Source organism: Electrophorus electricus, chromosome 15, assembly GCF_041902795.1.
Source record: "Electrophorus electricus isolate QZ-2024a chromosome 15, ASM4190279v1, whole genome shotgun sequence".
Taxonomy (NCBI): domain Eukaryota; kingdom Metazoa; phylum Chordata; class Actinopteri; order Gymnotiformes; family Gymnotidae; genus Electrophorus; species Electrophorus electricus.
The window spans coordinates 13,359,447-13,374,415 of record NC_137511.1 but is presented as its reverse complement, the minus strand read 5'-3'; the positions used below and the strand labels follow the sequence as shown (position 1 = coordinate 13,374,415).

The 14,969-nt window shown below is 41.6% G+C and overlaps 1 protein-coding gene across 1 annotated transcript in view; it reads left to right on the top strand.

Moving 5' to 3' along the window:
• adam12a (ADAM metallopeptidase domain 12a) overlaps positions 1 to 14,969 on the top strand; it is a 73,021-nt gene that overhangs the window by 26,556 nt on the left and 31,496 nt on the right. The window contains exons 4-6 of the mRNA XM_035533227.2: positions 7,995 to 8,073; positions 12,281 to 12,357; positions 13,646 to 13,838. Of these exons, the coding sequence (XP_035389120.2) occupies positions 7,995 to 8,073; positions 12,281 to 12,357; positions 13,646 to 13,838 (349 nt within the window). The remainder of the gene's footprint in view (positions 1 to 7,994; positions 8,074 to 12,280; positions 12,358 to 13,645; positions 13,839 to 14,969) is intronic.

Here is a 14,969-nt window from a genome sequence, read left to right as displayed (position 1 = left end):
AGATGTGTTGGCCCTCCACTGCTGTGGTCACTGCTGTGAGTGTGAGTCTGGCATTGGCTCTGGGGCTCTTTGTCTGCGTGTGAATGGGAGGTCTGTGGGGAAGGCTTTGATTGCAGTGATGAAAGCTTAGCTGGGAGTCACACCAGGGCACGGGGAGCTAGATAAGGGGGTGCGAGGCGGGAGGCTCAGAGGGCTGATGGTTTCGGACAGGCTCAGCCAGTGGCTGATCGATATTGTGATATTTAAGTATGCGACGTACAGAGGAGCCAGAGACCTGACGTGATGGTGAGCTCTTGTAGATGGAGTGATGAATCTTTCCATCCAGGATAGTCCGTGTGTTGTTTGAGCGTTATGGAAAGCCTAGGCAGGCTTGGATTGGCTGCGGGAAGCCAGTGTTTGTAGGGAATACGGCGCTGATCTTATAGTACCCTCAGTGACGAGGCCTGCCAGGTCAGATCCAAGAGACATTTTTTAGGCCTTCTCAGCACAGATTCTGAATTCAAAGCACAAGGGTTCCACACTGCTTACTGTCCGTATCACAATACTCATGACAATGCCGACAGTTTCCAACAAACCGCTATTCTTGTTTTATTTGATTATTTATTTATCTATTTCTAATCTCTGGACATGCTCTTGTGTGGTGGTAAAGGAAAAACCACACTAACCATGCCCTTCAGGTGCTGACAAACCCCTCTAGCGCATCTGATCGCAACGTGAACAGGTCTCCGTTCCTGCTGCAGAATGCAGGTCATTGTAAAGTGTGAAAAGGGATGGTGAGCTTTGACCATGAATGAATGAGCAGGAGATTTGCATTCTGCTCTTCGATTGTTTTTCCCTCTCTTTTGGTGGTGGATGAAGGTGGTGAAGCAGACAGGTCCTTTGAAATGAAAATTTGCTCTCTTATGCAAGCATTTGTTGTGTTTAAAGAAGAATGAGCTGAATTGTTTGAGTAGCCCAGGCTCTTGTTAAGCACAGCATGGACGTGTCTGAGTGTAGATAAACACGGGGAAAAAAGTATATCTTTTTATTAAGAGGACCCTTTATCTGTTTAGACAACACAGAAAGTGTTCAAAACTATATTGATCATTCAGCTCTGTGAGAACTGGAAAACGCAACAGTGTTTTCTGCCACAGTGTATTGTGAATTTAGTTTCTGAAGTAGTTTCCATTTTGGGAAAATAAATTCCATTTCCCCTCCGGTGCTTTTGAGCAGTGAAATCACCAAATTGCTGAACTCTGGCCCTCCAAGGTTCTGGTTGGGTACTGCTGACTCAAATTTGTTTTGCTCATTGCAGGTCATAGTGTTGTGCACATTTGCTGTCTGTCTACACACAGTCGGAGTTCAGCAGGTGTGACTGAGGCTGAGATTTCCCAGTATTTCCGTGGCAGCTGTCAGAAATCTTCTCTGTCTTTCCAGAAGACAAGCTGGGAAATCTGCTGGAACTGCAGGGTTTGGGTTACTAAGCCAGAGGGTTAGTGGACTGGGTTTCCCAGTGCTTCTTCATGTTACTAATGGGCTGCTGAATCAGGGCCGGTGTGGTGTGCTGTCTGCCGCAATCTGCCTAGAAATGGCAGCAAACAAACCTGTCTATACAGCCCCAGACAAATGGAAAATAGAAGTAGAAGGGAGCATGCATGCGCACACACACACACACACACACACACACACACACACACACACACACACACACACTTTTACTCACAGGACACAGCAGTCACCCTATTGGCCAAAGAAAAGAAACAAGAGGAAGTTCCCCTTGCTTGAACGCATGGGAGTAAATGAGTTTAGGCTGGTAGTATATTTTTAAAGAATCTTGCTCTTGGATTGCTGCCTTTATGATTATTTGATTCTGACAATAGTACAAGAATCTCTTTGGCTCACACTTTGTCAAAGTTACATGAGTTATAAATGTTCTTGCCTGTTACACCATAGTGATTTTGAATTTTAAAATCTGTGCTACTAAGTCACATTGTAAAAATGAAATCCTAACATCTGTTATCTGGAGCCCAGCCCTGGGCTGATCTCTGGATTATCTACATTTAGCTGTGAGTTGTAGAGAAAGCATTTGATTGGTAACACATTCATTATGAGAAGGGTGACGCCATACAAAAAGTATAATTTTTCAAGCAAATATAGTTAACCTCTAAACAACACAACCTAGTGTTTTATGATTCTCTATTGATGTCAAACATCAGCCCTGTAGAATCCACAAGCGGTTTGTGCAACACTGTTGTGATTGACGGAAAACGGGCCTACGGGGGAACAGCAGCTGTCTCAGAGCACCTGGTGGCTTCACACAGGAAATGATGGGGGCATCCGTTAGCACCACAAGCTGGAACAGCATGGTTATACTGCTTCTGAGGTGGGCCAGCCTGTGCCGAGTTCATGCATCGTCTCGTGCGGCTTCCTGTGCGTCATTTCAGCTGTTCACCAGTGATAATCGTGATTTAATATCTACCTAAAAGCACTGTATTCTCACCAGCATTCAGACTCTGACAGAGATAACATATGACTGATATAGCTTGCATGAACTGTTATTACATTAGTTCATTTTATTTTATTTTATTTCAGTTTCTGTCAGTTTGCCGGAGGGTTAGTCCTTTTGATTGACATATCTGTGCTTTATCTCCTCCTTTTTCACTGCCACTCAAACCTTTGTTCTTTAGAGCCCATCACTCTTGTTACACATCTCCAAAATGAGTTTCCAGGAGCTTCTGTTATCATCCTCTGCTCTGGCCAAGGCAGTTCTGAGGTAGAAGGAAATCACAGATTATACGTCCAGCCCTTTGAAGGACTTTTGAGCTCTTTCAATCAAATTCCTGCTTTCGAAGAGTTTTGAGTATAGCAATTCTCTCTGACTGGTTTTGTGCAGACATGACTGCCATTGGGAGTTAAAGGTCTTGATTCCCAGAAGTGGGCAAGACATTTCTTTTGACACCACATGTATTTATGTGGGTCACGTAGGGCTAGCAGACAATGCTGCAATATATCCAGGCAGACTTCACACACACACATACACGCGCGCACACACACACACACACACACACAGACAGACACACACTCACACACAGACATGCTGGTGTAAATGGGATGGAGGTTATGAGTCCAAATAAGCATTTAGGTGATGGTAAGGGTCATATGTTGAACTCTGGTAAAGGCCATTCATAGGGGAAGTCTGTCTTCCTTGACAGTGTATATTAATGAAAATGCTGGAAAAACACAATAGCAAAAAAAAAAAAAAACCATTTAAAAAAATAATAAAATGGTGAAAAACACAGACATGAAAATTTCATGTATTATTACAATTCTTGGAAAAAACATCAAATGTATACTAATAATATGATAAAACATACAAAATACATACATGCACACACGCACACCTTTCTCTTGTGAACAGAATTTGGTTGCATACGACTCACATTTTTAGAGGCAGTTATACCTGACAGTTCTGTACCACTTCACAGTGAAAGAACTCAGCCCATCCTGTTTCGGACCCAAGGATGTAATTCCACCTGTCAGCAAACCCTCCAAACCTGGCACATCACTCATGTTTAATAATGAGGCATCATCAAATCAACTCCGTGACATGTCCTCCAAGGATTATATAAACATGTCAAATAAATCAGCCAGTTTCCCCCTGTTACAGGGTTTGCTTTTCAGACTGCCCTTGTATGGAGAGCTGCCTTTAATAGTGTGCTTGCTTGCAGGTTTGCTCTGTCTCAAGGTAATTCAGAACTCATGTTGCTTTCAGTGAGACTTCAGTTAGGCTTGTATTTAGACAAGGCGTTTGAATGATGACCACTGAGACTTCATATATCTGACATTTGTGAGTTACATAACTTTATCCACCAAGTGCACCTGGTCTCACAAAATATTTACGTGAAATCAAACATATAAATACCTGAGATCATATAAATGCTATGACTAAGATCATTTTAAAAGGAGGAAATTCCATTCCAACATAAATTCTTAAAATCTTATTCATTCATGTCTGTTCTTACATCCATTAAAAAAACAAAAACAAATTCAATATTGCCATTGTCAAGTTTTAAACCAGTGTTATATAAATATAATAGTAAGAACTGGTGATCTTTAACTGTAGAAGCCACTTCATCTTTCAACCATCTGTCACTTCACTTCAGTTAACTGTATCTCATGTATCCCCTAATTTTAGTTATCTTGCTGTTGTTTCCCAGATATCAATCACCTGCACCCTGTAATTGGTGCTGTGTGTGTGCTTTGCCAGTGTCGTTCATCACTTGCACATTACCACTGAAGGAACTGTATTGATTTTTTTGGAACCTGCCTGACCCTCAGGCATCAATCTCCAAGGAGACAGTCACCATGGTAATGGTAATGGGTGGTCTGTAATAGAGATTCAGAATGGCCAATCCAGCTCTCAATTATTGACTAGACAATCGAAAACAAGCAGATATTTAGAAGCATAGAGAAACACAAGCAATACACTGTAGATGACTTGAAGATGAACACTGAACAGATTTCTCCTCATGAAAAAGACCTCAAGAGGTCTTCACTTTGTGATCAAGAAGGCAGCTCACTGTTTTTTTCCACTCACATACCTGCCACTATATGCCAAGACAGGAAAAATCGCATGAACTGCTATAGCTCCTCTTGCCTACATCCGTTCATTCATTCCTGCTGTTTTTCTGCCCCAGCAGTGTTTGGACCTTTCTGATTGAGCAGTGACTGGCTCCTTACTTGGCTCACTGCTGGAAGCAAAAATGAAAAATAAAATCAGAACCTGCTAAGACTAGTTAGATTGTTTGCCATGTTCATTCTGTCTTCCTTGGCGTTGGTGTGAAGAGAAATGGACAATTCAACATTTAGAATTGTGCAGACCATACACCACACTGCCCTGGTCCAGAGACTGGGTTTTTTTTTGGTTTTGGTTTGGGTTTTTAATTACTTTTAGCGTACGTTCTTTCACCTCTCCAATGATGATTTGATTATATCCTTTGTCCTTAGAGTCTGCTTTCATACATGGTGAAAAGGAGAGATTTTCTTTCACTCTTCTATGTTCTTTCAAACGTCTTTTATGGTTTGCTTCTGCTGTGCAGTTTTGCTTATGCATAATGCATAAATGCAAAGTAAAGAGCTCATAAAATATTGTAGTGTCTGCCTGATGACAGTCACCCCTTCATCATATTTATCACATGAATCTAAACTAAATTCCCATATCAGGTTATTATGTGGCCTTAATGAGCTGAGTTGTATGTGCTGCTAAGACAGAAAGAAGATCAATGATTATTGATTAAGCTACCCTTTTCACTATGGTAATGAAGATATACTATCAGTGATGTTTGTTTCAGGCCATCATTAACAGAGAATTTTGTACAAAAAATTCCCAGGTAAAGATTAAAGCTTATCAAATGCTATTAACAGGATCCATTTTATAGATCCATTTCATAGACAGCTTGTCTAAGTTAACAGAAGAATTGCATTGGCCAAGAATACATCAAACAAACACAATAATCACCAGACAACTACTGATATTGTTAAAGCAAGACTGTACTATGTCTGCTTAAGGCAACATTCGTAATGTGCTTGACTTGTGGAGGGACACGTGAAAGAACTGATCCTGCTGTCTCTCTGGGAGTTCTGCTTACAGTTCCAACAGTTTAATGATCTCAGTATGTGGGACCTTTTTTCATTCTTCACGCGTTCCTTTAATAACTTCAGCTTGTCAGGACGATCGCTGAATAAACCGTAAGGACCAGATGACTGACCCCAAATTTTAGCCTCTGTCTGCAGTGTGTCCAGCTGTGTCCTGTGACACCTTATCAAAAGAGTTTCTTTGGGGTTTGACGTCTCTTCACTGTGGATCACGTTCTTAGTACAATGCGTCATCTGGGCTACTGCTGAATGAGTCAAGGCTAATTGTATTTGGAATCCATTTCCATAAAAATGAATTATATCTTCTGGATCACCTTTGGATTTCTGTTATTGAAAAACACTAAGACCTCGTGTCACAGACTAAGTCTCCTGCAGTTTCCAGAGATCAGTTGGATTTCATCATTGACGAGTGAGACCACAGAACAGTCTCGGTGCACTTCTCATTTTTAATGCTCCACATAAAAAGTCTTGCTTTCCATTTGGACGTGTGGATGTGGGGTTACCAGAAGCCTCTTCTGTGTTGATTCATCAGTCTGCAGGGTTAGCATTGTTCAGGAGGTCACAGTTTCCACTCTTAGTCTCTTTACCGCATTCTGGTAAAGTTTTTATGTTCGATGTCCCTGGCTCTAGGCCTGCTTAAGAGCTCTCTTAAGATGTCTGGAATCATGAATACAAGAGCAGAGCCAAACAGGATAAAAGCTGTAATGTACAGAAAATCACTTTCCACGTCTGGAGCTGGGACTGACGAGGGCTACTTCTCTCTCCGAGAATAAAGACAGCTGTGATGGGAAGACGGGTTACTGCACTCAGTACCTTCCATCGGTGCAATGCATGTTTTCTGTTCGAATTTTGCTGCTATAAGTTTGGCTTGCTTAATATTCACATCATGTATAGAACATCTTCATGCAGACCTAATGAGGTTCAAGTTCAGATTATTGTGCATCATTTCACACCCCTACAAGACAACATGCCATATTTTAATAAACTCTATATTTAGGAGGTGCTAGATCTTACAGACTACATGATATATGAAACAGAACAGAAGTGTTGTGTGACCCCTCTACCTTTCGAATATGGTATTCCGCCCCATCAGTGATTGGCATTAATGAGTACTTTTTTTTGCTGTGACTGCCACACACTTAATTTAAACTACATCTCCATGACAACCAAGTATGTTTTCAGCTGGTGACATTTTCGCTGGTAACTAGGATGATATGACTCTGAAACTGTAAGTTACCATAGTGATATAATGAAAGTATGTGTTTGTTTAATGCCAAAGTCAAAATGCTAGCTCAGAGACAGTTCGATGTAGAACCCAGATGACTAAAAGGATATACAATTATGGCAGATGTGTATAAGCTTCTCAGGGTTTTGTCTGGGGCCAAGTTTGGGGAATTTTTTGTTTGTTTTGGGGTTTTTTTTGTTTGTGTTTTTTGTTTTTTTTTGCCGCATGGAGCTCAGCTGAGCTCAGTATGAGGACTGTAAGATTTAATGCTGTTGATCCTACCATCTTACCACATGGTGGTTGGGTCCCTTGACTCAGCTTTTCTCCAAACATGAGTAGATGACAAGCCCTGACAATGGGAGTCAGGTCAGTATTTTTTGCCTGTCTCAGCATTTCTCATGGAGGTTTTCATTTTTATTCATTTGTTGTCTTTTTGGGGTCTATTTGTTGCTAACAAGACACAGCTGCAGAGAAGCACATGTTAAAGAGGACAGGGCACATGATTTATGTCCACCCCTCACAATGCCTGGACTTAATGAAGAGCTTCTTTCTCAGCTGAGAGAGAGAGAGAGAGAGAGAGAGAGAGAGAGAGAGAGATCTCTGTAGCCAGTACAGGCCTCTTATCATTGCATCATTTAAATCATTGCATTACAGTCATTTATTACCCATCTCAAATCCTGAGTACCCTAGCACACTGCTAAACCTGTACATCCCCTAGGGTCTCACTAACCCGAAACACGCCTTGACACAGGCCATCCACTACTTACATACGGGTACACATAACTGCCTTACTGCCACACTACAGTGTTTCATAAAAGTGCAGGAACCTGCTCTCCCCCCCCAATTTTTTTGACCCCTGTCAATGAGGAGATTGCCACACTGACAAAGGATCTCTAAGCGTTAACATCAGTGAAACACACATCAGGAGGTGTTCTGTAAACATAGATCATTTGCAAATGGACATGATCATTCAGGCTCCAAACATCAGCATACACACATACACAGACACTTGCACAGCCTGTCGTACAACACTCATCTTGATTAGTTGCTTATATTGTTTTGTGAAGTGCTCTATATACTGTATATTGTGCATGTTTCTAACTGTGTGTATGTGTGTGTTCGTGCACGCTTTCAGGGCGCTGTTTGCCAGTCAGTACACAGAGACACACTACCTGGAGGGAAGGCGTGTTGTCAACACTTCACCTAAAGCCACAGTAAGATTACTGCTCCACCACACTGTGCTGAGTATCCTCACCGCTCAACAAAAGTACAACCTTATGCTTTCTTTCTCTGAAATCTTATCCTAAAGTTTTGACATTTGAATGTTGCCAGCATCTGTGATGGTTTGGTCATGGTTCCGAGGTGAAGGGCAGTAAGAAATGTATTAATCATCTTTTTAATTTTATATACCTCTCTCCCTGCTGCGTTTAATGCTTCTGATGCCCATCTTTCCCTCTTTCTCACACACTCTCTCGCTTCCTCTTTTTCTCTTTCTCTTTTTGTAGTTTCTCAGACTTTGATCCCAGGACAGGGTGTAGGAATGAAGTGTCAGTTTGGACATAAACTGTGGACTGTTGTTACTCTCACCTTTTTCATCATTTAATTAATCAAATCACCAGGGGCAACGGCTGCTACTTGTCCCCTGTGCAAGCACTCTCAACGACTAGCCTAGACTTGAACTGTTGGGAGGAATGATTGAAAGAGTGAGAGAGAGAGAGAGAGAGAGAGAGAGACTGAGCATGTCTCTGTCTGTCCTGCGAGGTCTGCTCGAGGTCAGCGAAATATTTGCCATGGCATTTCACAAGATGGGAGAGAGATTCGAGAGGGTGCTTGTGTTCATTTCGCTGTTCCATCCCGCGCTCCTCAGAGACAGGGTGTGCTGACAGCACGCTTCACTCCAGCATGGTGAGGTGTGCCTGTGTTTTGAGGGAAGGCAATGGACGCAGCTCACGTTATCCTGACTTCCGCAGGTCCTCGTCCTGATCCCTGTGACGATTAGGTAAAGTGAATGAAAAGTAAACAAAATTATCACAAGAAAATTGAAGACACAGCCAGGATATCATTTTTCATAAACATAGCCTCATACGTTCACTTATGAGCATGCACACACAGTCACAAACATAAATAGCTGGACACACATTTTGTTGTTTTTGCACTGAAGATAAATTGAAAGAGTGACTATTTGGTTAAACAGCAGAATGTCAGTGTTAATTCAAACATGTTTAGATCTAAATCAAGCATATTTACATTGGATGATAAAGAAATTACATCCATTCTTATACATAGCCCCACATTCGAGGGGACGTTAATCAAACATAATCAGATAAAACTGTCGTGTTTTGCATTTCTTGCAGTCAATGACTGCAAACATTGTAAGCCATAGACACCCCTCATAGTATGGTGGTGGTGAATTGCTATCTGCACTGTTTCTGTATGCCTAGTTGGGCACCAGTAAGCACTGGAAGTTCACTTAATACTAGAGTATTTGCTGGGTAGGCACTAGTGGTTCCTGTACTTCAGTCTTGTTACTCACTGCTTGTTTCAGTGGCTCTTTTCAGTCTTCAGAACATGAAAAGCATGTTCACTGGGGTTTTGGGAACTCTTTGGGTGCTTCAGTTTTGGAGCATTGTCTTGCTGTAAGGTGAAGAACGTGTCAGGGAGCCCTGAAGCATTTGCTTGGATCTGAGCAGATAAGCTTTTTAAAAGTACATGTTTTAAAAATCTATTTTAAAAATGTATCCAGCTACTGCCATCATAATTAAAGACAAGTGAGCCGTTCCCCTGGAAGGTTAGACATCTCACGTATTAGCACGATCAGCTCTGAACGTCTTCACACTGGATTTGAAATAAAAGACTGAGGTTAAAGAGTAGAATGTCAATTTAAATTTGAAGTTAGTTTTATATATATATATATATATATATATATATATATATACACATACATACTGGATGAACCTCACTGAAATCCCAGCCATTTCACAGGCCCGTAAATCAGTGGACTTGTGCTGGCCAGTAGATTGATGACTATTGATTATTGTGTGTCATTGCATCAGTAGTTCTGACTGGTCCCTTTCCTCCACTGTTTCTCGCTTAGTCAGTCTCGACCCACTTAACCTTACTCTCATCTGTTCAAAACTTGGTTTCAGATCTTTACAGAGTTTTCCATTCTTAAGACAGGTGATTCTGGTTTATTCTTCTCCTTATGGTAGACTTTGACACTTCTTTCTCTTTGTGCTGGATACATCCTGGGTTGCACCATCCCCATACCTGTTGCATTGAGGGACGTCCTTCAGTCATCTGCTGCTGTGATTTTTCTTGGTGCCAAGTTCATTCTTGCTTCTTAACTGTGTGTCAGACACTGGGTGATTTATTTTGAGCTTTCCACCTGGTGAAGGCTTGCTTTTTTGGTACTGACACTCTTGATCTCTGGTTGCAGGATGACAACAGCCACATCTAAATGAAGTATCTAAAACCACCTCTATTGATGAGCTATTGATGTGACAATGCACATCAGTAGTCAGCAGGCCAAGGATCAAGTTCCTTAAAAAGTTCCTCAGGGTTCTATGAAATGGAGGGAATAGGCTCAAATTCTTCTGCAGTTTGTCCAAAATGGAAGAACTAGTCTCAAATTCAGTTTGACATTCTGCACTCAGCATGTTATTTCAAATACAGTGTGGAGGAGTACTGAGTCATAACAAAAACTGTGTCATTGACCAACAGTGTACAGACTGAACTGTACATTCATAAGCCAGTTCAAGCTGGGACCATGTGGGGCTTGACCAGCTTTTGAACATTTGAGAACATTTTCAGAATGTTAAGAGATTGTTCTTAAGGCAAAATGTTGAATTCAGAGTACCATCAAGAACCTCTTTTGCACTTTGATCATATCTAAGAATAAATCTCTTAAATGTCATGGATACTTTGTAAATCATGGACAGTTTCTGCTATAAGTTATTTGGTCATAACAGGCAACAGCCCTGCTTATCTCCTGCATTAAACAGGTCTGGGCTGCTTGGATGACTAATGCAATACTTAGGAGGACATATTGGATCCATTAATCTGGATTCTTTTGAGCAATCAAATGATCTGTTATGTCAACAGATATATGAATCAGCTTAGTTTTTGCTGAATTGATGAAGTTATGGTGATATTGCTACATCTTTGCTTGGTTAAGGTGTTTTCTTCATATTTGCTTTTGCTAGTCATGCACAGACCAGACCAAATAAATGAGACTAAGTGATCAAACGAATGAACCTGTGTTTGTTACTGTAAGCATGGAAACCGCCTTTGCCTGAGACAGCTATAGCTCAGTGAGAACTGGTCATCTGGTAATTCTATACTGTACACATTCTAGATCAGAACCATACACCAAATAAAGGTCTCTGGTTGGCTAATTAAAAGCACCTGGTGCAGAGTGTGGATGCCGCTTTCTCTTCCCCCAGAAACTCCATGTCCCCATTGCCAGACACTTTATCATACAGTACGCCTGGTTTCATGCCCTCAGCCCACTGCTAAATCAGGAACCTTCCCTGCTGCTCTCTGTTCCATGGTGTATTTCATATTTAATATGATACGAATGTCCTTTGTACCTCTGGAAGCATAGGAAATAGACCACCAGAGGGCATGACAATTCGGAGCAATCCTCCATGTCAGCTTCTACCAACCGGAGTGACGTTCTGACAGATTACAGGCTTCAGGATAGGAGACCCGCTGGGATGGGAGAGAGGGATTGGGCCCCAGTATGGAAATAATGACCTGACACCACACAACGGATGGACGTACTCAGCAAAATCAGACAGACCACATTTTGGGGGTTTTTTGTCATTGTTGTGTGTAGTTCGAAGATGCCAGTTCTAAACAAAGGCTAAAAATCTTAAACTTCTCCCAGCAAAAAAAAAACCCCAAAAACTAAACATTGACCTTCTGAAATATTAACATTTCCCACTGAAAGCCTGTGGACAGAGAGGGGGAGTGTAGGCAGTGAGTGTGCTCTGCTGGGTAGTCGTGAGAAAGAGACCTGGGAAGATCAGTATGGGGATAGGAACCTCAAAGCCATATTTTCCGTCCAAACAAGACAAGTCCTCCCTTCTGAATGAAACAAACCAGCTTTGTCCTGAAAAGCATGCCTGCCTCTCTCTCTCTTTCTCTCTCTCTCCTCTCCTCTCTCTCTCTCTCTCTCTCTCTCTCTCTCTCTCTCTCTCTCTCTCTCTCTCTCTGTAGCACAGCAGGTGCTGTTTGAAAGCAGACTGTGGAAGTGTGTAACGTCTTCTTGATTGATGGTTCACAGTCTTAGTTTGGTAACGAGAAATCTTAAAATAAATTAACAAGGAGGACACAATCGACACACACATGCACACACATCCTGTCATTTGTCTGCGTCCTGAGGGGTGTATATTAAACCCTTGTTTGTGTGTTTTTTAGACAAACTGCTACTACCATGGAGAGGTGAGCGGTGACCAGCACTCTGGCGTTATCCTCAGCACCTGCACAGGACTCAGGTGTGTTACAGTAGTACACACCACTCAGGGAGGTCACCTGTCATAACCCCCCGCCTCCAACACCCACACCCACATGCCAGCCCGTCCAGATTCTGATGTTGCCCATGGTCCACTGCACTCTCAGGGCTCAGTGAGCGCTCCACGACTGGAGTGACTTGAAGGAAGCACGGTTTAATGAAAGTCTGAACTGTGACTCACCGGGCACTGTGAGCTCACACCAGTGAGCTGCTGGAGGCCTGCTGCTGCTCCCATCATATTAGGCAAGAGAGCTTTGAGTCCTGACTACACTGGTATTAATTATCTAAGACTGTGTACAGCTATACTAGATGTAACACTGGAAAATCCATGTGCTGATTTGATGATGGTGAATGAGGGATAATGGGCTTATATATATTTTACAATGTGCATTCATGAGTTACATTAAAAAAAAAAAAAAAAAAAAACAAGCGGACAAATGATATCTACACATATGCATACACACAAACACACACACACATTATAGCAGGTCATGCCAGGATAATTACTATGAAAATTTTGCTGGATAGCAATAGGAATGTCCCTGCATATTAGCCAGCAAATGTCTCCACTCTCTCTGGAGTGATACCCTTTTATTGCCTAAGTTCTTTATTTAGGCTTGGTCTGCAGCTGCAACCTGTCTTCCAACCCTGCAGCAAACACACACACACACACACACACACACACACACACACACACACACACAACACATCCACAGAGCTCCCTTGACTGGAGTTGTGTTTCTTGGCATTTAAGCCAAAACAAATTAGTGTTGATTTTGGTTGGCAGTGCTGGTGTGAGTGGGGCTTTTAGGGACGTTTATGTGGTCTAGCCCAAGGTTTGGCTATCCCTCAGCAGAAGAGTAGAGTATGTCACTTTAAATCAACGTGTAACTTTTAAAGTGTGAGAAAATCTTCTTGAAACATATCCCATAACCACTAAACATTGGTTATAGGGCTGTATGAGTAGTGTTGTTTCAGTAAAATATCCACAAAATTGATGCTATGCTGACCAACAGTGGCAGGGATGTTGAAATAACCAAGTTTCCAGATCTTTTTCAAGCTTTCTTAACTTGTGGAAAAATGGAAAGACCACTTCCTATAAGAGGAAGGGACTAGACAGCACTGTTTACACCATAGCATTGTGCTTCAGTGAGGTCACTGAGGAATGAGGCCATTCTTTTTGATTATAGCCTCAATATTTTCATTGTCATTCTCTATTTCAGTTTTTGTTTCTATTTTCCTTGTCTTTCTCCTTTTCTCTCTCTTCATAGAGGGCTGATCACATTTAAAGATAAAGTGTTGATCCTGGAGCCAGCACAAGAGTCCAACAGCACATTGCATTATATCTCCAGGGGAGAACATCTCAATCTCACACAGGGCATGTGTGGCCACGGGCACTACATATCCCACGCTGCACCTGTCTCAGACAGTTTGGGGACCATGTTCACCTCACAAGGTGCCAGGGTAAGCTAACTAGGGCATTCAGTCACACAGAACCATTCTATGGCTTCATCTTTCATGTGTTCATGTAAGGTTATAGTATGACAATATTTCTTGATAACTTGGCATTTCTAGATAACTTGGTGTTTCTCATGATGAATATCACTGTGAACAAGACAAATTTCACAACTGTTGAAACAAAGTTTTCTGAAGTTGTATCTCATTTCTTCAAAACCCGAGTTCATCAAAATGCATCTCTGTCTGGCAAAAACAAACCACTGCCTCAAACACATTTGCTCATAATGAAACTTTGCCTCCAAAACACACAAATCAATCAAATGCCTAACCTCTACTGTGAATAAACTAGGCACTAATGCAATCAATCTAAAACACTTATCAAAGATGCTAATGAACATATCTGCAAAAGGCAAAAATAAACTTGCACATGGTAAAACCCAGGACCAGTGCTCAAAATTCTCATTTTACTCTTTTTTTATCTTTTTTCTTTGAATGAACTTCAGTGTTTTTTACTTTCCTCTTTTTCATTCATTTTAAGATTTCATTATTTTTATTTGTTTTATATTTAAATTCTATTTGACTTTTTAAATTCATTTTTAATTAATTGTTTTTGTAGCTTTTTCTTTTTTCTTTTTGGCAAAAACCATCAACATCATGTGATGTCATCTCTGGTCACTTCCCAATAAGGGGAATAAGGTGGAAGAAACACATCCCAGAATTGTGGATTGTCATTGAATTGATCATGGGCCTGAATTCTGTGATGAAACTGATGTCCCAGGTGAGAATACAAGATGTCTCTGGATAATGTAAGAAGGCTCTGGATAATGTAGGAGTGTTCTGGATAATGTAAGAGGACTCTGGATAATGTCGGAGGGTTCTGGATAATGTCGGAGGGTTCTGGATAATGTCGGAGGGTTCTGGATAATGTCGGAGGGTTCTGGATAATGTCGGAGGGTTCTGGATAATGTCGGAGGGTTCTGGATAATGTCGGAGGGTTCTGGATAATGTCGGAGGGTTCTGGATAGTGTCGGAGGGTTTTGGATAGTGTCGGAGGGTTTTGGATAGTGTCGGAGGGTTTTGGATAGTGTCGGAGGGTTTTGGATAGTGTCGGAGGGTTTTGGATAGTGTCGGAGGGTT